Source organism: Pterocles gutturalis, unplaced genomic scaffold (assembly GCF_000699245.1).
Source record: "Pterocles gutturalis isolate BGI_N339 unplaced genomic scaffold, ASM69924v1 scaffold16671, whole genome shotgun sequence".
NCBI classification, from domain to species: Eukaryota; Metazoa; Chordata; class Aves; order Pterocliformes; family Pteroclidae; genus Pterocles; species Pterocles gutturalis.
In genome coordinates, this window is record NW_010098155.1 from 1 (window position 1) to 22851 (window position 22851).

The window sequence follows — 22851 nt, forward strand, 5'->3', positions numbered from 1 at the left end:
CCTAAAGCTGAATGAAATTAACATAAGCTTCAGAGTTAATAGACTCAGAAAATAATTCGAAAAAAAAAATTGAAGGAATTAGTTAAAACATGTTTAAAATGGCCATTCAAACTGGCAACCTAGAATAAGCAGCAACATAATTTTCTCTTGTATTTATTTATATAATGTGTAAATTTGAAGATAGTAATATGGAAGCTAAATTTCAGTATTGAAACCCAGAACGATAGAGAGTTTTGTGGAATCTAGAGGCAGAAAAATTATATGCCTAAAATTTATGTCTGTTGTGATTTTACTATACTGGACAGGTTAACATGTAAGCTACCGTACTTTAACTGGGCAGGCTGTCACCCATTATATAAGAGTCACCCTCAAGGAATAAACTCACCTTTTCTGTTGAACAGAATTTAAATAAAATTATTTAAATAATGTTAATTTTGAATCTAGTGTACTGCGGTAAACCTATAGTAGTCAATAATGAGATATCCCAAGGAGAAAATATTGACATTATTTTAGATTTTATTTGGTGATTTTAATTGTAACAAGTTAGTTTACACCACATTTAGTACTATTTAAAACTATGTCATCTTTTTTTGTAATTTTTAATTTTTCTCTGATATGTGTCAGTTGGGTGAGCATTTCTTAAAATTCTTGAAGATTTCCTTCTGTAGATCAGAAAATAATCACTAACTTCCACAAACTTATACCAATGCCTGTCATCTTTTGTTAAAACAGAGTATTTCCCATACGTAGTATGTAATTTTGCCCTTAATTTTTCTTGAAATTAGCATCTACTTTCAGGATAAAATTAAAGCTTCAGAGTAAAAAAGTTCAAACTGTACTTTGCATTGTAATTAGAGGACCCTGAGAAAATTATTGAATGAAGACTCTCAGCTTATCTCAGATACATTATCTTCGATTCATAAAAAAGTCTAGCTACCTGATTCCAAAGGGAATCCATTGTACAGAAATAGGTCTTTGAGCTGTCTGTAGAATTCCTGAAGGATGTTTACCTGGAGTTCCTGAAATTGAAAATGGTTTGGAAAGTAGAATCATACAGAATCAGAAAAACTATCTGTAAATAAACTAGTGCAGCCTAGCACGAGATGACTGTGATGCCCTTCCTGCCACACCTCTCTGTGCGTGAATTTATGTATATGTATGTAGGTACAAAGCTTGAGAGCTGTATCACAACTGGCTCAGCACTGCAGTTAAACAACCAAATTCTAGCCATACGAGTTTTTTTCACATAGAGTGGAGGTGTTACATTCAATCTCTTCTTGATTAATTGAGACAAACACAGGACATGAGAAACAAGTTTTCAAATTTAGCAATTAGATGCTAATTTTGAAAGTGAGAGTTTAATATTTTAAAATACATGGGCAGATTACTTTTATCTTTTTTCAAGGTCAGGTTGGATGGGGCTTTGAGCAACCTAATCTAGTGAAAGATGTCCCTGCTGTGACAGGGCATTGGACTAGATCATCTTCAGAAGTCCCTTCCAGCCCAAACCATTCTGTGATTCTATGATTCTTATGATTTTGTTCATGAAGGTGATTATTGTTTTCCCCTCTCTTTCTCTGCTTTTCTGTAATCTCTCTCTTCATAGTCCAATAACTTTTTCCCCATAAAAATGTGATTTTTGTGTTTAGTATGCCAATATTATTTTCAGTGTTCTTGAGAAATCTAAGATCCTTTTATTTTCTGTGTAACTTTTGATGGCTCACTACTAACTGTGTTAATTGTGAATAATATATAAATCAGATTGCAAGGCTTCTGTTTAGCAGTATTCAATTCTGAATACACTGTAAGCACTTGTTCATATATCATGAAGCAAAAAAGGTTCTTGAAAAAAAGTTCCAATAACATGGTAATATAAAATATATTTATTTAATGAGATTGTAATTCTGTGTAGACCTAGTGAATCCAGATAAATTCAAAATAAAGCCTCATAATCATACTTTTAAACACCATTTTCTTCAATTTCAGCAGCTGCTTTAAATAGTGGTGATAACTTATTCGTAAAATCGCATTTGTCCTGCTAGCATCCTCTGTCCCTCCTGAAAGGATGACGTTTAAGAATAGCCAGAGTTGCTCTGTGTTTTGCAGCACAGCTGTAAGTGGAAGATGAACAACTTCAGAATATGATGTGGAAAATAAGAAAAAGTAATTCCTTAGAGTAAGGTGAAGGTATGGTAGGCAATGCCTGCTGAAGAAGTCAGCAGGGATGGAGCAAGTGTCTTCTTTTATCCCTCCAGGAAATACTCTTATGTTGTGGGGATTAGCCTCTCCCAGCAATTTTTTAGAGAAAAGGGTAAAGCAATGTTCCTGTTCTTATTTCCTAGAGTTAAATTTGGGAAAAAAGGCTGTAAGCAATTAAGAACTTCAGATTTTTATAATTTCTTTTTCAGCTGACTTACATCTACTCATCAGGGAAATAGTCTGCCTCAGTGTTAGGAGGAGGAAAGTGTTTGGTTGTCTGAGTCTTGAGAGTTCACTCGAAATGGGAGTGTATAACCAAAAATCTCTCATACACAGATTTAAGAAAAAGGAAATGGTTTCTAGATGTAGATTCAGTAGGCACATAACATATAAGACACAGTTATACTTCTGTTATACTTACCAAAGAACTGAAGGGTGATGAGGAATATGGAGTTAAAATAAATATATACACATACATGTATCTCTCTCAGGGTGATATTTGGATTTTGATTTTCAAGTGGGGCAGAAATTACCTTTTTTTTTTTTTTTTTTTTGTCCTGATCTTTATTTCCTCAGAAAGTGTTTGTCATATGGTGAACTGTTGTACCTGTTTTTAAAAGAAGGAGCAATTAGATGAATTGCCCAAAGTCAGTCTGGCCCAACATCTTGACTGCTAGTTGTAGGCTTTGATTTTAAGAATTCTTTGCTGCTTCTTTTGGCAAGAGATAGCAAAAAAAAAAAAAAAGGACTATATTAGGCGTGGTGAAGGAAAAATAGAATTTCAAGTGTTTTTTATTGCATGTAAAGGCAACAACCTTACATTTTCTGAGGTTTCTAAAAACTAGGTAGCTGGATTAGCACAAGTCATCTTCTTGTCTGCTTAGTCCTGCTGAGTCCTACTGAGGAACAAAATGTCAGCCTGAAGTGTGTCTTTTATTTTCTAGACCAAAGGCATCTTGTCTGAATAGTGCTTACCTTATGTGTAGGGACATCAATGTTCTTGGAGCTTGACTGAAGATCTCAAAATCTAGGTGCTGCTTATACAGATTGTGGGAGGGATTGATTACTCTTCATTTAGAATCTGACAACCGAAAATCACAGTGACTGCAAGTTTTGCTTTCAGTGCAAAACTTTGTCTGGAATTATTGCTGACAGTAATAATAATTTGAGGGGATAAGAAAGTCTATGGTTCACTTTTTGAACAATGCAACAATTTAGTACTTAAACACAGCCTACAGGAATATCTTATCTTCTAGAGAATGAAAGAAATGTCATGAATTGATAACTTCTGAGGGTTGCAAGGCTTATTTTCAGGATAAACATTACCTTAGATTTGTTTTCTACTAACTGACTTTGTTTTGAAAATCTCAGTCTTTCTGTATTTGTGGAAATAAAATGAGTAATGCAGATCTTTTAAACCAAGGAAAATCTTGCCAATAACATAAAATAGAAGTAGTGGGCTTCTGAATTTTTTTTACCAATCTTTCTGTTTCACAGTGCTCTGTCCAGCCAATGAAATGCGTCTGGATTCAACAGGAGTAATACTGAGCCCTGGATATCCTGACAGCTACCCAAATCTCCAGATGTGCGCATGGACCATTACTGTGGAAAAGGGTTACAATATCAGCATGTTCTTTGAATTCTTCCAGACAGAAAAGGAATTTGATATACTTGAGGTGTTTGATGGTAACTACAGAATGCACAACTTCAGATTATGCTTTCTGTCTATATATGTATTTTTACATTGCATCTGTGTAATCACTATTGTTTACACATACCACAATATGTCAGCATAAAAAATCTTAAATAAGCAATTCTTTGGATTTGTTGTGCCAAAAAGAGCTGTTGGATTAATGTGTTTCAAAATTGTGCTGCAATAACTATCTTTAGAAATAATTTTGTTTCTGAACAAATACGTATTCTCTACTGTACCTGTAATGTCAACTTCCATTTTTAGTTCAGATTAATTTACCAGTTGCTTGAAGGATGTTTTCTATGTATGTAGATATATAACTGGGGTTGTTTAGTCTAGAGAAGAGGAGGCGGAGATGAGACCTCATCACTCTCTACAACTGCCTGAAAGGAGGGTGTAGTGAGGTGGGTGCTGGCCTCTTCTCTAAAGTAACAAATGACAGGACAAGAGGAAATGGCCTCAAGTTGTGCCAGGGGAGGTTTAGGCTGGATATTAGAAAAAATTTCTTCACCGAAAGAGTGATGAGGCATTGGAACAGGCTGCCCAGGGCAGTGGTGGAGTCGCCATCCCTGGAGGGGTTCAAGAAACGTGTAGATGTGGTGCTTAGGGATGTGGTTTAGTGAGTTAGGTGATGTTGGGTTGGACTTGATGATCCTTGACGTCTTTTCCAACCTTAACGATTCTATGATTCTATATTAATTGTATACGTATAATTTATTGTATGTTGTTTTAAACTTTGTAACTCCTTTTTTTTTTCCTCTTCCCTGTATCAAGGACCAAATAGTCATAGCCCATTGCTCATTTCTCTCAGTGGGGACTATTCATCTTCTCTAAATATAACCAGCAATGGCCATGAAGTATTTCTCCGGTGGTCAGCAGATCATGGCACCAATAAAAAAGGCTTCAGGATAAGATACATAGGTATGTAAATCAAACTTTGTAAAATATGTGTAAAGTTTCAATATGGAACATATTTATTTCTGTGAAAAGGGTAATGTAAGCTATAGTTTGTAACATTAATTGCCCAGACTGAGAGGAAATGCAATCTGTTTTATATATGAACCTGATGATACTGATCTTGTGAGGAAAATAAACACCACACAGCCTCAGTAGGCTGTATGAAACACGTGCTTTGTAGAGATCTAAGCAAATGTTTCACAGGACTTTGGAGGGGCATAAGCCAGTACTAAAGATGGAAGAAGCAGCTTCTCCCTCCCACCATTTATTTGTGCTCATGTGCCTTTGTTCTTTGTACTGGTTCTATATGGAATTCATCATTAATGCTTTTGGTGGGAAAGAGGAAGAGGTGGAAACAAGTCAGGAGTGAGCAGCTATAAGGTGGAAAAATGTAAGACCCTGAAGGATTGAACCCTTTAATTTAAAGTTCAACAGGAGCAGCAAATCCTACTAGAGGGATTTATTAGTATGTCAAAAAACCCCGACATAGTGTGTGTTAGTAATTCAAATTAACATATTTATGAATAGTGTGTGGAAGGTAATACTTAACAAAGATTGATTTTTCTATAATTGTTTTTATAGAATTATTTAGTAATTTCTTTTTTATGGGATACTTATATTCATAATCAAGCTAAAGTAGATCTGTTGTAATTTACAGCAATTAAACTAAATCTATATTTTATTTTTTTATCATGACCAAAACCATGAAATACACAGAATAAAAAGTACTGAGGATAGTATCTGTAGATATTGGAGAAGTTATTGGCATAAGACAATTTCACTTTATGAAGTGGAGAAAGCAATAGAGAATAAATATAAAATTCTTTCTGCTGTGTTTTTTTTGTTTTTCTGTTTTGGACACTTCACTACTGCAGAAAAATAATTAGGCTCAAAACAGCCTGTAAAACAGTATCAGTGTGATCTTTCCCTGTAGGAAAAGACAGTCTTCTCAGAGGTAAATGTTGTATAGCTAGATAAATTCACTGTTGGGTAGACACAAAATGTTATATGGTACTGATTTTCATTGCCTGTAACTACCTGTTGGATCTGTTAAAAGAGAAATAAGAGGAAGTTCTTAAAACTCTTAAAAAAAAAAAGAACTATTGAGAGGTAGACAGGAAATATTTACTGGTAATCTGTATCACTCAGAAAGTACCAGTATATTTTCTTATACACTGAAGAAGTAGAGGTGTCTGTGTCTCTGGTTCTTCCAAGAGTATAAAGCAGGAGGAATTTAGTGTAAGGAAGAAAATATATTCATAGTATGTGCTGCGAAGGATATGGGAGTGCTTCTCAATCTGCTGCTTGCTTTAATAAAGTGTAAACAAACAGCCACATGACTCTATCCTGGTCAGAGGAAGCCTTTACCTGAGAAAACCATTGACCTGAAGCAAGTCATGGGGCATGGAAAGGCTTCCAGTGCAAGTGAAGCAGCACTTTTCTATTTGCCTGAGAAAATAGATACCAATAGTTACCAGCACTTCTTCAAAGCATGAAGGAAGCACTTGGAAACAAACTTCCAATTTAATTTGCTTTCTAACAAAATGGGAAAATGGCCACCTTGGCTAACCAGTCTTGACTTGTCCTTGAACCAAAACAATCAGAGACCAAGTTAAATTCTTAAACAAACAACATTTATCTTAACTGGCTGGAAGGTCGTAAGTCCCTATTGGTCCACTCCTTTGACGTGGTAGCCACAACAAAGTGACTTTGTACTCATGGACTTAATGAACAAGGGAGTTAAAAGAAATACAGGCATAATGACAGTATAGTAAGTAAGCAATCTTTTATGTCAGAGAGACTTAAAGTATATAAATCTGTTCAGATTATAACAACTCTATCTCCTAAAGATCTGTTTTGCTCTCAGAAAGATTTCTGAGGTTTTTTTCATAGTATCTAGATAAGACTTCTGTAGGACATTTTGCTTTCTAAATAAATCATCAAAATAAAAAATTAATTCAGTGTTTTTGCCATGGATTTATGGTTAGTCTCGTAAATATGATTAAAATCTATTTTAGATTTGTTAGTTTACTTCAGTTCTTTGTATCACAGAACTTTAAATAAATAGCTTCTTTAGGACCAGAAGGAAAAATATTTGAAAATAATTATGTGCAGTATCCCCTTGATATCTCCTTCTTAAAAGAAAAATTGTATACTACTGAAATTCATACAATTGCAAGATTTTATCATGAACGAAAATTCTGTAGCTTACTTGGTTTAAAAAAGAAGGTGCTAAAAAAAAACAGTTATAAAAGGGAGCTATCACTATATTTCCTTTGAGGCTAGGAAAACCTGAAGCCCTTATAAAGCCCTATTGTTTCACATTTATACCTAGTGAAATTGCTTGATGCGTGTGTGATCAGGACACAAAATACAAAAACTTTAGCAGTGGTTTTTCAGCTTGTTTTCAGATATCCACTGAATTCAACAAGAATTTGTCAAAAATTGTCACCTGGATTCTAAATGCACCTTTTATTTGTTCAATATTTATGTTTAAAGCTCTCTACTGTAGTACTCCAGAGTCTCCTCCACATGGTTTCATTGTCAGTCAGACAGGTGGACAGCTCAACAGTATGGTTCGCTGGGCTTGCGATCGAGGTTTTCGGCTTGTTGGAAAAAGTACTGCTGTATGCAGGAAGTCTCCATATGGTTATTACTCATGGGATGTTCCAGTCCCAGCTTGTCAAGGTAAATTCTTTCATTATAAAATAATACACACTAAGGCACTTTATTTTTTCTTTGCTAATGTAAGTCATCAGTTTTCTGACTTAAAATGAATAGCAGCTAATAATTTAATCATCATGTCTCTGTAACAAAATTTTTCGACCTAATAAAACTTTCAAAAACAAATGTATTTTTAAGAAACAGCATTTCAACAGGATTTGCTAAGACTGGCAGATACCAAAAACAATCCAAATCACTGTAAGGGGAAAAAAACCCCACAAATTTTAAATACGAAGTTATTCAAAAAGTTAATTTAAAACTGAATGTTTAGTAAAGTTCATTTATCATGAGCCAAGAACTATATAGAAACCAAAAAGACTTGAACCTTGCTACATTTCCAAGAACAGGAAGCTGGACCAAAAAAGCATTGCCTATGATGCGATTCTAATCTTTCATGGTTTAAATGGAAATGTAAAGAGAATTCATCAGGTTAACTGTATGCTTAGTTTCTTTTGCCTTATAAAAGCAAAACATATTCTACTTAACAAGGGAAAAGGAAACTGTTATTTAATACCAATCATAGCTGTATTCTAATTTTTCCTTTCCTGTAAAGAATGATGTTGTTCTAATAACTTACCTATGTCATTCTTCAGTGAACAATTAGAACGATTTTTTTCATGAAAATTTGCAGATGTGTTTATTCAAATTGTGTATGTTTTGTTCCTGTTGACCAGTGGAGATAGACGCTGTAGGAATGTTCCCTGTTAATTTCCCATGAGTTTGGGTTTTTTTTGACAAAAACTCTTTGAACTGTATGTTTCTAAAGCAAAACAACCTAATCTTTGTCAAAGGTGAAACTATTTTAGTTTCAAAGCTCTTTGATAAATTTCTATTAATATATAAAAGGTGTGCATGTGTTTTTAAAAACTGGAGTCCTCAAAAAAAAAAAAAAGTAGAAGCAGTGCATTTGCTACATGTAACTCTTTAGCTTTTTCTCCTCATCAGTTATCTAAGGGGCTGCCTTCATGACAGTTATTTGTTGAACTTGATCAGACTGTTAATGAGATGTATCAAACAATGTGCAATGAAAAAACCAAACAACTTACCAAATTCAAATAGCAGATGATTATTCTCAACATACCGAGTAGAATTCAGTAATGGAAACAGTTGCAATACTCAGATAATACTTGAAGAACAAGTGGAGTTAAGTACTTAGTAATCTCATGGTGTCTGATCAGGTACAAAGACTGTTGGTACCAGCTGTTAGCCTACTGAAAATCAGTTAACGTATGTATTAATTGAATAACAGTTAATTATAATTATGCATTTAATGAGGGCTAGCTTTGATACATGATATGAATTTTATTAAATTCTTCCAGAAAATCCTTGTGTGCGGAAAGTGGCTTGTGGCCACGATATGTAGCTGCAACTCACAACAGCAAACGCTTCAGATTCAACCTAAGGACACATTATTACTGCAAAAACCCTCAGGAATAAGCTGCTTCCTTACATCAGTCATACATTGAAGCTTCCCCTTGTTTTGCTGAGGTGAAAAACTGTCCCCCATACCTGGATGATACAGAAGATGTCTCATACAATCTCTTGTATCAAAATGTTGAGAACACCATCAGTAAATATCCCTCATGTTCTTTCACAGAAGATACTTACAAGACACAAGGGCTTTGCCATCCCCCCTACTAATGAGCAGTTCATGTTCACCACAAAGTAGTTCTAACTCTTAAGTGTGGGCTAGTGTTTCTTAGAACTTCGTGATGTAAAGGATGCACACTGTTTTAGCAGCTGTTATGATTATCAGTCAGAATTCACCAACTATTTTGCCAGATGATACCAGATGACAACATCCCAGTCTTACCTTCTGCTTCACATTCTCTGTCATTTATAGCATAACTAGCAAAGCCATTTTAGTCAGTTCTTTCACACATCTGAATGTAAGATTACCACAGCTGACCTTTTAACACAACAGAAAAAAGTATTAGGTATTTTTTTCTTTTGCATAGAAGTACAAGGGAAAAAAAAAATACTTGCAATGTCTTTAAAACATGCATGTCATTTAAATCTATTTGTTGTCTGTTTCCTAAATGAAGATTACCAACCAAATTACAGTAGCAGTTACTGGCATCATCCTATAGGAAATGAGAAATCTAAGGACTCAAAATTTATGAAATCTTTAATGATACCTCTACAATCAGCACAGCTAGTGGTTTGTGATGGTTTGGGGGTTTTAAGTCCATTTCTTGGCATACATTTTTTACTGCCTGCAGACTGTATTTAAACTAATGCTTTCTCTTTACATTTTCATTTTGTATCTGTACCATTATTATCACTTTTGAATCCTCTCCTGTAACTAATGAATGCCAGTAGCCTTTTCCACTAGAGCTTTTTTTTTCCAACTTCATGAGTAATGTTAGAGAAATTTTTAACTATCTCATTCTTATACCTATGTGAATAGAACTCTTGATCTAAATAGATAATACCAGCCATTCTTCAAATCACTTGCACTATGGGAATGAGAGAACCTGAAAAATCCAGATACACACTTTAACCTTGGATGAAAGCTTTTTTACATTATTTATAGAACTAAACATACCTCACTAGAAGAGACTCAATGCACTAGTAAGGAATCAAAAAGAAATGCCTCAAGCCAGACTTCTGCAATTACCTGAAACCTGTTTCAAAGCTAACAAAAAAGCACCCTTCCTCTGTCGTGAAAAGAAGTAAAAGGAAATAGCTTCAAAATATAATATTTTATTAATATAATGGTAACAATAATGCAAATTAATTGCAAAGTTTTACTGTTCTTTTAGATACTAACTCTTCTGTTTATATAAACCTACGTTAAATGAATCATAATCTGAAATTGTAGTCATCCATGTATCCATCTCAGTAATGATATTAAGCCTCTGAACACAAATTAAAAAAGGGTTTCCATGGTCAACTAAATAGTGAGGGTTGGTTATGATAAACTTTTGAGAGACTGACTAGGTTTACAATGATCTGTCTGAATACAAGAATGAAGATGAGTTCATATAGATGGTTGAATAATTACAATTTATCATAGATCTCAGAAGCTTCAATGAACTTTAAAATGTTTTTCCCCCAGTTGTTTTTACATTTTAATTTTTTATCTCAGCATTGTGTCCTTGGTTTTAATTATGAAATATTTATCTTGCAAATAAACATTGTCTCACACAGGCCTCATTGGAAATCAGTATTAATATTTTACAATAAGGATAACAGGCAAATGCTTTTACAGGAATTGTAGGTAGAGATGCTAAGTAAGTAAAAATTAAAACACAACACTATATCCAGAAGAAATCTCTATCTCAGAAATCTAAATTGTCCATAACAGCAGACAGAAGTGTTGCATAACTGGTGATTTTTATGCAAATTATATTAAAGCATTTAAAAAAATATATAAGAAGGAGAATATGAAGAATATCTGGTTAGGTATGATACCTGTTTAGTTATTATTTTCTCAAAAATTAAGCTAAAGTACATTTGTTGTGGTCTGCAACAAGTATCTGATGTGTAAATTGTACCTTCTACCTTTATGGTTTTTTAGACATGGAGATAGCTTTGGGGGAGTCATATGCATTAGAACAAATAATATACATAAGAAAAGTCTTGTGTTTATTAAAAATAAACTCCTGTTTATTTCCAAATGCATGGCTATATTGGGACAGGTTTGAAAACTCAATAACTTACTAAATGCCAAAGAAATATTTGCCATCCTTTAAAGTGATTTGTAAAGGCAATCTACAGGAAATTTATTTTTCATAAAATTTCTGAATACTTCACAGACTAAGTTCACAGGACTATGTAACTGAATAGTTTCAGTAGTCTTGCCGATGTTTGAAATGCTCCCGGTAAATGTTATCACTTCTAGAGTGATGTCTGCATTGATACTCTTTTTTTTTCGTATATCCCTGAGATATGAAAGGTAGCTATATCTGCTAAGTGTTGTTCTTAAGTGAGGCAGAGCAGAGCAAATATAAGGATTGGAGGTCTTTTTTAGGGTGAATAGTCTGATTTCAGTTTGGGAAATTGCCATTACAGGAACTTTTATTAGTGTCTTAACATGTAATGAAGGGTATTTAGGAACTTCATCCCAGTCTAATATTAATTTCTGAAATTTCAGATATGTCTTTAGAATGTGCTGGTGGTCTTTGAGAACTAATAAAGTTCAGGTCTTCCGAGGGCTGTATGTGTACATCTTTGGAATTGGAACTGTGTTCTGAAGTTTGTGAAGAAAGAATAGATTTTAATATTTCAGTTGTGATTACAGTTATGATGTTGATTTGCAATACTGTCCAAGCTGACAAATAATGACCAAACATTTCTGTGCTAGACCTGTTTTCTAGGCACTTCGGATGTTCCATTTTTGCCATTTTTTTCCTGTCAAGTTGTCAGATGTGTCAATAACTTGTCTTGATCTTTTCACATTTTTTCCCTTAGCTAAATGCTAACTTTCTGTGCAAGTTTCCACATATGTAAAATTCAGCTTATACTCACTGTAAACTAAAAATGTCATTGAGTGATTCCTTGGGAGCTCTGTTGTTTGTATAAAAGACTGTTATCAAGCATTTGGTATGCTGGGATGAAGCTTATTTCTTAAGAATTTAAGGTTAAGTGAAGAATATATTTTTCTTGTGCCACAAGATTGATTCTGTATAGCATGGATAATATGACTTCAAATTGGTCAAGTTGCTAATGGAGATTTTTGAATACTGAAGAAGAAATTAACCACAGTAAACATAAAACGTTTCAGGTTGTATCAACAAAATATCGTATATATAGCTGATTGCTAAAAGAAACAGAATTTGCAGTATGTGAACAAGTAGTGCTGTATCATTCTTTGGTGCTCAGGATCATAAGCAACAGTTGTTAACATGTTGCAAGTCTTTTGGGCATGAATATTAGTTTTTATACCCTGCTGAATACCGGCCCTGATGTAACAGGAAGTGGACTTGATTCTGGCAACTCCATTATTGTCCAAAGCTTCCTTTTATCATTAACATGAGGTTTTGAAGGAAGAGGTTAGCTTGGCCAGTTATGCAGTGAACAGTTTTATTTGATTATTACCTTGGTTATAGCAGTTTTTGTCTATCCTCCTCTTTGCACAGATAGGTCTGGCTAGTGTTTGCTGCTGCAATCCAAGGTATTGAAGAATTTGAGATACAATGAGCACCAACTTGGTAATAAATTTTCACTTTAGTGTTATGGGGGGTCAGTTTCTTTCTTCAGTGATATCAGGTGAAATAGCACAGCTTTGTCAGACATTTAGTAAGAAGTGGAAGATAAACCTTCTTGTTTAGTTAACAAGTTAACTTCTTATCCCTCTGAGATAATTTCCTTATACTCCATGAAGATAGAGTTCAATTACTCTTTTGGGGCTTTCACTGTCTCCTAATCACTGTTTCCTTATTTTCTTCTAGACATGTGTTTGTTTCTAGTTGCCAGTAGATATTGTGATAGCCATAAGATATGAGTTTTTATGGTTGCCCAGAAGATGTGATGAGTATTAGTGCTTTGCCTGTGTCTCAGCTGTGATTATTAGCTTTGGTACAGTCCCACACTGTTGTGATATTGCTTATGAAGCAGATCTTACTTCAGATTAGCTCACAATAGGGGCAAAAATAGCTTACTCTTTTTTTTTTCTTTTTTTTTTTTTGTGGTCAAGTATTTATACATAGTCTAGGAAGTTTAACTTTTCATATCTCTGCATAGGCAGGATAGGTGTTCTCTTAGAATCCAGTTCTAAGTGAAGTACTTAATTAAGTGCCTAAGCCCTTTTTTTTTTGGATCTGAGTATTTTCTTTAGAGTAAAGAGTATTTTCTTTCTGCTTTACAGGAGAAAAACCAGAATGCTCGGAGTTAATTTTAGTGCTTTAACAGAGGTCACACAGTGCATCTGATGGCAGAAATCTGAAGTACAATCAGATTGTACTTCCTGATGTCTCAGACTGGTGCTTTACTCCTTCAACCATGCTGATAATTTTTTTCCAGATATTCTCTATTGCCTCTTCTTTGATTATCTTTTGCATTTTGAATGGATAGCTGCAGACTTAAGAACTGTTCTTATTTTTAACCTCCTCTATCAAAAGAAGAAAACTTCCTGAGATTTAATTCCCTAAATTTTGAGATAATTTATTTGTAGGATTAAAACACAAATTCATGAGTTAAAAAGTAATTTTATGAGCTTAAGACTGTTGATGTTGTAATGCATAAACCCTTTGAGATGAGCGGAAGCTTATAGTGAAGAAAATACAAAATGACTATGTCTTTCTTTTTACTCAGCAATATCTTGTGGAATTCCTAAAGCTCCATTAAATGGTGGGATATTAACTACAGATTACTTAGTTGGCACCCGTGTTACTTATTTTTGCAATGATGGATATAGACTATCAGCCAAGGAACTTACTACTGCAGTCTGCCAGCCGGATGGTACCTGGAGCAACCACAATAAAACACCTCGCTGTGTAGGTAAGTAACATGTAAAAACTCTCCAGTGACTAAGAACCTGGCTGTACATTTTTTTTTTTATTTATCCAAGATGCAAATCTTCACATTACATGAACTTTCTGGTTGCTTTAATGTATGAATAATTGCTGGTATTAAATTAATGTGAAATACATACTTGAAATGTATGTATCTGAAATACATTGAAACATTCTGTGACAGCAGAAGAAATACGCTAGAGATTATAGAACACATTCAAACTGATAATTAATTTGCAGATAAATCAAATTTAATGGTTGCAGAGGTTTATGCAAAATCCATCTTTTCAGTGAGAGCAGCACAGTTCATGGACTGTTAACAAACCCTTTTCACTATCCAGAATAGCAAAGTCTCTGATACTCTGGGTACTTGCTTGAAACTGCTGCTTATTATTTGTATTCAGCCCATCATTATAACCCTACACCATCTAAACTTGGGGGAACATTACAGACAAGAAAATGCAGTCCCAAAGAGAAGTTATAAATGGAGTATCGGTCCCATCAAAGTTATAAATGAGGTATGAAAACCCAGGTGATTGTAAGACTGATACAGAAATGTCAGAGTGTCTGATGCACATTAAGGTTTGGATTATTTCACCCAATGAATTTTTGAAAGAAAAAATACCTTGGAAAAATTTCCATGGATTTTTCCTTTTTTCTTTTTTTTTCTTGTTACTGTAAATTGCATTCCTTCATGCCTTTTCCTTTATCCAAAGAAGCAATCCAAATAGAGAGGAAGAAATAGTATCCAGCAAATATTTTCCTCTGTGACTTTGATCATGGAAAAAATGCTATGCTCGTTAAATTTCTATTAGATTAGGGCTATAGAATTTTTTTTTTTTGTTTGTTTTTGGAAGAAGTACACATAGAATTAAGACATGAGATAAAAATGTGTAGCTGATGAAAAACCATCTTGAATATGGATAGTATTTTATCTGTCACAAATGTGCAGCATCTCCAAATGAGCCTTTAAAGTCTTTAAATTCTATATCTCAATAGAATTCATGTGGGTTGAAAAATAATTGCTATATTGAAGTATAGCTAACATTTTAGTAAAGACTCTGATGTTTGTTGTAAAGTGTCCTAGGAGTTGTATGACTATCAATCTATTGTGAATTCAACCATTGTATAGAACCTATCCGTACCAATTGCATAGCTGTGCATGCACAGTCACTCCTCTGTCTGGGCTATTGATCATTATTAATTAAATGAGACAACTCATACCTGCAATTTCAAATACAGCTTTACTCTTCAAACAGTACATCCTTGTGTTTAAAATCTATTTGTGAATTAATAACAGTACAGATTTTTCTGATTTGTCTATACTAAGGCACAAATAATTCTCTCGTTTTTTGTTATTTTGAAAGTTGTTACATGTCCAAGCATCAATTCTTTTACACTGGAACATGGAAGATGGAGAATAGTGAATGGTTCACATTATGAGTATAAAACAAAAGTAGTCTTCAGCTGTGATCCAGGGTATTATGGTTTGGGACCAGCATCTATTGAGTGTCTTGCAAATGGCACCTGGAGTTGGAGAAATGAGCGGCCTTACTGCCAAAGTGAGTACATGTTATATCTGCATCTGCTCTACAGACTTCAGATAAAAATATTTTATTTGGCTGCATTAGAAATTAACTAATTAAATATTGGAATCAGTTAATTAGAAAAATGTTTCCTGGATGGAATTCCTGGCTATCCTAAAGGCTATTATTTACAAATACAGTCCATTAGGTTTTGTGTCAAGGAAATACCTGTAAGCACACTTCCGGATTTTGAAAGTCCCTAAATCTATAAAGTTACAAATAAGTAATAGATAACATTATTATTTTTCTACGTCAGGAATGCTGTATAGTCTCGAAAAATGCAAAAACTTTGTATCCTGTCTGCACACTTGATCAGTAAAATAATCTCTCCTTTTAGCTGGTTACCGTATAGCATGCAAGCCTACATCATTTCTACCATGAGCTGGTATCCTGATAACCTGCAATAGCTACTTTTCAAAAAAAATAAGTCATGAATATACTTTAAACAAGATAAATGTGTGGCTACAGTTATGCTCGCCTGCCCAACCCCTGTGAAAAGCGGGTTTCTTAGTGTATTTCATTTTAGAGATCTGCTTTTCAAAATTGTGGGGGTTTGGGTATACTTTGTAGCCCCAAAATTCTTCCTCTTTGTGAGACACCACATCACGTACACTTTGATAGAATGGGATATGACTGTGGTTTTGGTGCCTGTATCTAAACTGTGGGTATCTGCATGTATGTGTATAAATCCACACATCTTAAAAGTATGAAAAAAATGTGTAGATAGTCCAGATAATTGTGGTTTAGAATAAATTTCGAATTTATTGAAAATATATTTGCAACTGAAAAAAAGGCTGGAAAATGCAATTCCTAAGACAAATAAATTGTATTGAAAATTAACCTTAATTTTCAGTGCTTTATAACCTACTGGAAGTTTCATTTCTAAATTAGAGGATTTTGAAAAGTTAATTACAATATTTCACATCTGCTAGTGTTATAAATATTGTGTATATGTCTGTATCCATATCTCTATCTTGGTATATAGATATTTTATATAGTAAATATGTATTTGCAGCCCTTTGTTCTTTAAAAGACAAACATTTTTCACTATGTTTTGGGAAGCTTTGTTTGCAATATTACCACTTTTTTTTTTTTTTTTTTTTTTGCATAAAATGCACTAACTGCTTTCATTCTTTGTCAGTCTACCATCTTGTTTACTAATAGTGACGTTATTTTTCCTAAGTCTTAAAATAAAATTATTAAAGAAAAAATATTATTTTGAGTTAAAAGATGCTTCAAATAGTAAATGAACAGCAAGGAATTCTGTAAACTTTGTTCACTCATTATAACAACGTATTGTGTAAATGCTAGGGCAAGTATTTTATTATTAACTAGAACATAAAAATGTCATCTTTCCAAAGACACATGAAGACAATTTTTAAAATTGCAACGATTGTGATATTCCAATATTAAGAAAAAGTCACTTATAAACCCAAGGAAATTAAATAGCAATTAGTAGTGTTCTGAACAATGGGCTTTTTTAACTTTACAGAGACAATATTTATTGGTGTCCCCTCCCTTCTTTCTGAAGTATTGTTTCTGGGGAAGTAATAGTCTTTGTATGCAGAGTTTTTCATCTATTTTTTTCTACAGCGCAAAATACTTCAGGTTGTGAAATTTATTTATATGTCTGGTTGACTGGTTGATAAGTATTATTGTATGTAGGTTGTGGTACTCAGCTGTACGTTTCTGTTTTGTTTTGATTTTGTCATAAAGTTATTTCTTGTGGAGAACTTCCTACACCTCCAAATGGGAATAAGATTGGAACTCAAATCACATACGGATCTACAGCTATATTTACTTGTGACTCGGGATACATGCTAGTTGGCTCTGCCGTGAGGGAATGTCTGTCTTCTGGGCTCTGGAGCGGAATTGAGACCAGATGTTTAGGTATGGCTACTGCTGTCATGGCTTACCTATTTTCTTTCTCTCTAGCAGGCAGAAAATAAGCAAAGTGAATCAGCATGTCTCTTTCTGTTAGCAGAGACCTTGAAGAGAGTTCTGCATTTTAAAAATGTGCATGGCTGAGTTGTTTTTCTTATCAAGTTATGACTGTGGTTACCTTTCCACGTACTGAATCACTTTATTAATATCTTCTCCACATGCAAAACCCGTGTCACTGGTTTGCTGCAAGTGTCTCTAAAATAGACCTATACATTAATGGCAAGACTGACTGATGTGTCAGCTTTAACGCATATCCTCAGTAAAATATCTGTGTAGTAAACCTGAACTTAGTGGTTATGTTATAGAATTAATCTGTACACTTGCAAAAACAAGTTCTACCTTGTTATTTAGGTGTTCGGCAAAAAATGTGAGGTTTAGTTGTGTTAAAAGTTTGAATTCTCTTTGCCTCTTTGCTCTTTCCCCTGAGACTCAATAGCCATGAAGTTAATGTAAGGATCTTGATTTGATCCTTCACTGAACGTAGTGGGATCTGGATCAGTATTCGCTCTCCATAGCTGGTGAGAAGAAACAGTGTTCCAATTGAAAAAATAAACAAAACAGAACAGCAAAGAGCTCCTGAAATATTTCTGTTGTGCAAGTCCTAAAAAACAAATACAGGTTTCACAAGATTTTATGGTGAAAAATATGAAAAGAATCACTTTAGCCTTTTAAAATAAAGTAACAGTCAAAGACAAGAACCACGACTGTTGTGTCACCAAGGTTACAGACTGCCTCTCAAAATTTGTTGTGCTTGATCTTTTTCTGTACTGAAAATATTTTCTGGGGGAAAGTCTATGTAATAAATCCTGTAATAAATTCAGAAACACAGGACAGATTTCTACTGAATATCCTGTTTATAAAAAGAGATTGACAAATCTGTGTATTCTGTTATACACTTTCCTCAGGGAAAAATATTTAAATATTTGATGAAGAAATTAATTGTTCTGTTTCTGTTTAAATGAAAACTTAGCATATGTGCATTATTTATGACATTAATTTTATTTATTTTAATTTACTGACATGACTAACAATGATAATTAAAACATATAGTTTCCTAACAATAAAAAAGGTTGAGGTTTATTTATTTATATTTTTAATGCCTGTAATCAGATATTTATTAAACTGAGCATTTCCCAGAGTTGAAATATATGAGGTTTACTTGGTTAACTCCATAGTACTTTCATATTTTTTAACTGATATGTGAATGATTAATAAAATTTCCCAACTTTTCCTAAGATTTCTCTAACACTGAGATTTTCTTCCCTTCTTTATTAGCACTATTTTCAGACTATTAAACAAAAACCACTATCAAAAGATCATTACTTTACAACATCATGATTTGAGGATCAGGACTGCTTTTTGTTGTTGTTGTTAATATGGCTTGGCAGGAGGAAAAACATAGAGATTTCCAGAAAGCAGCACAATTTTATAAGGGCTGTGGATGGATCACATCAATGTAAACCATGTGAAAACTGGGGAAAAAAAGATTATTTTCGACAAAATTGTCAAACTCATTAGAGGAAAGTGATGTTATGCAAAATTTTCTTCTTTGTGGATTGGTGAGCTTACTCTAGCTTTTCACATTTCATTAAAATTGTGAATCCTTCCTCTTCAACTCAGCTGGACTACACTTTACCCTCATTTCTTAATTCCTTCTTCTTTCTCAGTTCCTCCTGACATCTAAACATATTGATAAAACAGATATGTTGATATTCTCTTATTTACCTAAAGTCATTGCTGTCATTTCCTACATACATCCTGGGAAGAATCAGCAATTGCTGGAGTGATAGATGTGTTCGGTTCTCCAAGTTGGTATTAGGTCTGCAATCAAGATAAACAGTGAACTATGATTAATTTTTTTTAAAGTCCATAAGACGTTGTATTTTCTTATTAATCTTGATGCTTTGAATTATGTTATATTTAGTTCACTTGGAGGACTAAACACGCCTTTATATAATGCTAAGTATCCATATGAATTAAAATGCAGTCATGAAGAATGGAGTTTACTTGATCAATAAGATATATGGAGGTGAGTTTCCAATATATGACTAATACTAGAGGAGTTTTTATTAAAGACAGATAGGTAGCAGATAAAAAGCTACTTGTGTTAGAGTGAGCATTAAATGTCAGCATATGTTCAAACCATACAATTGTATCAGGAGTACCTTTCATCTCTTCTCCTCAGAGAAGTAGTAAAACCTCACATACTCTGTGTTTATCTGCATTAACAAATAATCCAGCAGAAAGAAGCAGATCATGAGACAAATAATTGGTTCTGAATTCTCTCTATCTGCGTTACATATGGTTCAGAGAATTTTCCTTGGACAGTCTTTGGTCTAGTCCTCTGGGCTAAATGTTGCCATTACTCATATGGTTCTAAGTTGTCAAAAAGACCTCTCAATAGCTTTGACCCCTTTGTCTGCAAAAGGAAGTGGAACACTTACGTTGTGCGCCTAGAGCTGAGCTTCCCAATGTGCTTCCTTTGAAAGGAAACTACTTTGTTCATATAAAAACCACTTGGCACATTTAAGAGTTACAAGGGGGATCTGCACCTAAATGCTAATGTAGACACAACCTGTGGCTTTTTACCTGAGGAATTTTTACCCCAGTTTTACTCAACTCTCTCTTCCCTTAATTCATACGAAAATACCAATTCCAAACACTAATGAGTCATTGGTGACAGCCTGCTACTCACAAAGGAAATATGATGACATATGAGAAAACAATTATCCAACAGCTCTGTACAGAGCAATGCTTTCAATGGGGTAAAAAGAGCAGCAGACGTACCGGCTGGGGCAGAGCAACCATGTAAGCTGACAGTGAAGAGTATACAGTGCCTGAGTCAGTGCTGCGGAGAGGGTGTGGGACAGGTAAAGATCTGTCATTTAGCCCTTCCAGTTAATTTGTAGCTGAAAGATAATATGATAAAGAATGAAAAGATTATTTTTTGTAAGACCAGTTTGTAAGATGTGTGTATATTAGTGAATGAAAGCACCAGTGGGGAGGTTAGATAATCAAATAAGGTATAAAAAGATATTAAATTTATGTATAACATGGACCAAGTAAATCAGGAACTGAAATATATACATATTTACGTTAAATGTAATTTATGTGTTTGGAAGAGCAAAGTAGGGAAGTAGAGCTGGAAAGTTATTTTTCTTTTTTTTTTATTTGAGAGGAAAGTATACATACTCAAGAGTGACTGTACCTTTAAATTTCTATCAGGTAAGGAAAAAGAAATTGTACTATTTGTATTTTCCCAATCAGCTTTCAGTTGCTGAAAAGTTTCTGTGGCTCTGTATTGTCTGAAGTATAGCCTTTTTGCTACTGTTTTCATCTGTAAAACTTTTGGAAAAACATACAAGCAACTCGCTGAAAAGTTTCTGTGGCTATGTATTGTCTGAAGTATAGCCTTTCTGCTACTGTTTTCATCTAAAACTTTTGGAAAAACATACAAGCAACTAATTTCTTCCTCTTCACTGTTTTTAAACATCTGCTTTGAAACTCATGGTGTTTCAGCTAAAAGGGGATCTGTATCTCCAGTGATAAAGAATTAGTATCTCTGGAGTTAGCCATATGCTTCTCTTTGTTCTTCAATACTACTGCATAATAGTAACAACTAGACTTCGGAATGAGGTATAGGATGTTTCATCTTTAAAGAATTATTCAGCCATTTCAAAGAACTCAGCAGAGAACTTCCCTCTCTGGACTATGCATTAAAAAAGATTTAAAAGAATGTTTCCATTCATCCTGAAGAGTTTTAGTACAACTTGAACAGCTGGCAAGGTGGGGATCTTCTGAAAGTAGCAGGAGAAAGACCCAAACCCCAGTTTTGTCCAGGGCTGTGCTACTGTTGTTTCAATACTGTGATTTTCTATAGAAGATGTTGCTTGTGAACAGGAGAGTGTAAAAAAATACATCCTTATGAAAAATGCAAGCCCTGTGGAGAAAGTAATTCCAGCAAATAATTCTTCCCTCCTTGGCTCAGGTCATCTTGACAGGTTAATTAATTTTGTTGAATAATAATAATATATTGATATATAGATTTCTTTCACTACAATGCTCATTTTTGAAATTAAAAAATAAGGATAGGCACGTTTTTGCCATTTCATGTATTCTGTATTCATGATTCCTACTCTTGCATCTCAGGGAGTAACTTGCAGAAAAGAAACCTCATTTGCAGCAGAGGTTTCAAAGGTTCTGGCACTAAGTTATTATGCTCATTCTTCATCGCTAGAGCTGGATTTCATATCAAGTTAGGTAATTTATTTGATGCTCACGTGTTATTAATATCCTTAATTTCTATGTTTTTATTAATTTTGTTTCTTAATAATATTTAATGTAGTTATTCTTCTCAAGCTTTGCTAGACTGGAAATTGGGATTGCTATAGTGCTTATTTCCCCCCTCAAATCTGTTGCTCAGTAAAACCTTCACATTTAATCTCTTTCTTTGTAGCATTCACTCATTGCCTCTACAAAAGTGGCATCTTTGATTCAGTATTATAAATTACAGGTTATATTAAGACCTAGGGGCCTCAATTGGATTCACAGAACTGCTATATAGGTCCTTTATATCCGTATCGTAGAAAAGATGGAAATATACCCAGTGTTATGATACAGCACTAAAATAAAGACATTGGCAATGAACAAGGCCATCCTGAAAACAGCCTACAATAGCTTCCTCTAAAATAGTCTGGAGCACTAACCTAGTATGAAGTTGGCTATTTACTACTAGGGTGTTAGAATATTTCCCCCCTCCCTCCCCCAGTAATAGGAATTGTGATCATCTAATTGTTGCAAATTGTTGAATGGAGATTTTACTTAACATTAGCTAATTTTATTTTAGCTTTCGTCTGTCCATAACCAAGCTCTTAATGCAATGCAGTAAATGTTCTATTTGTGTTTGTATTTGGCAAGGTACCATGCAAGGGTATATATATTTTTTTCTCTAGTTCATTCTGATAAATGCAGATCAGAAATATGATATTGATCTTACTGCTTGAACCACTTCCTCTGTCTCATATTTCCCACAAATATTATATGATTGTTCTTCATTTTATGTTTTCATTAGCCTTCCAAAGTGGCTACAACAGCTTTATGTTTGCTTGTAATTGGTCTTAGAATCAGAATATTACTCTGTGGATAAAAAAGTGATAATTCCATTAGATAATAACAGTACTATTAAGTCTTTTATCCATGATAAGTAAATACCTAATGACTTACTGGCTGTTTAAACAGGAGTATAAATTGATAATAATATTATTTCTTAATTTCTTTCTCATATATTTGG

At 33.9% G+C, this 22851-nt stretch overlaps 1 protein-coding gene across 1 annotated transcript in view; it reads left to right on the top strand.

Annotated features, from left to right (window-relative positions):
* Positions 1 to 3696: 3696 nt before the first annotated feature.
* The window catches only part of LOC104472340 (CUB and sushi domain-containing protein 3-like), a gene marked incomplete at both ends in the record, with an annotated part of 28922 nt that continues 9767 nt past the window's right edge, over positions 3697 to 22851 (top strand). The window contains 5 exons of the mRNA XM_010087974.1: positions 3697 to 3885; positions 7349 to 7537; positions 13832 to 14017; positions 15399 to 15593; positions 17334 to 17507. Coding sequence (XP_010086276.1) covers positions 3697 to 3885; positions 7349 to 7537; positions 13832 to 14017; positions 15399 to 15593; positions 17334 to 17507 — 933 coding nt within the window. The remainder of the gene's footprint in view (positions 3886 to 7348; positions 7538 to 13831; positions 14018 to 15398; positions 15594 to 17333; positions 17508 to 22851) is intronic.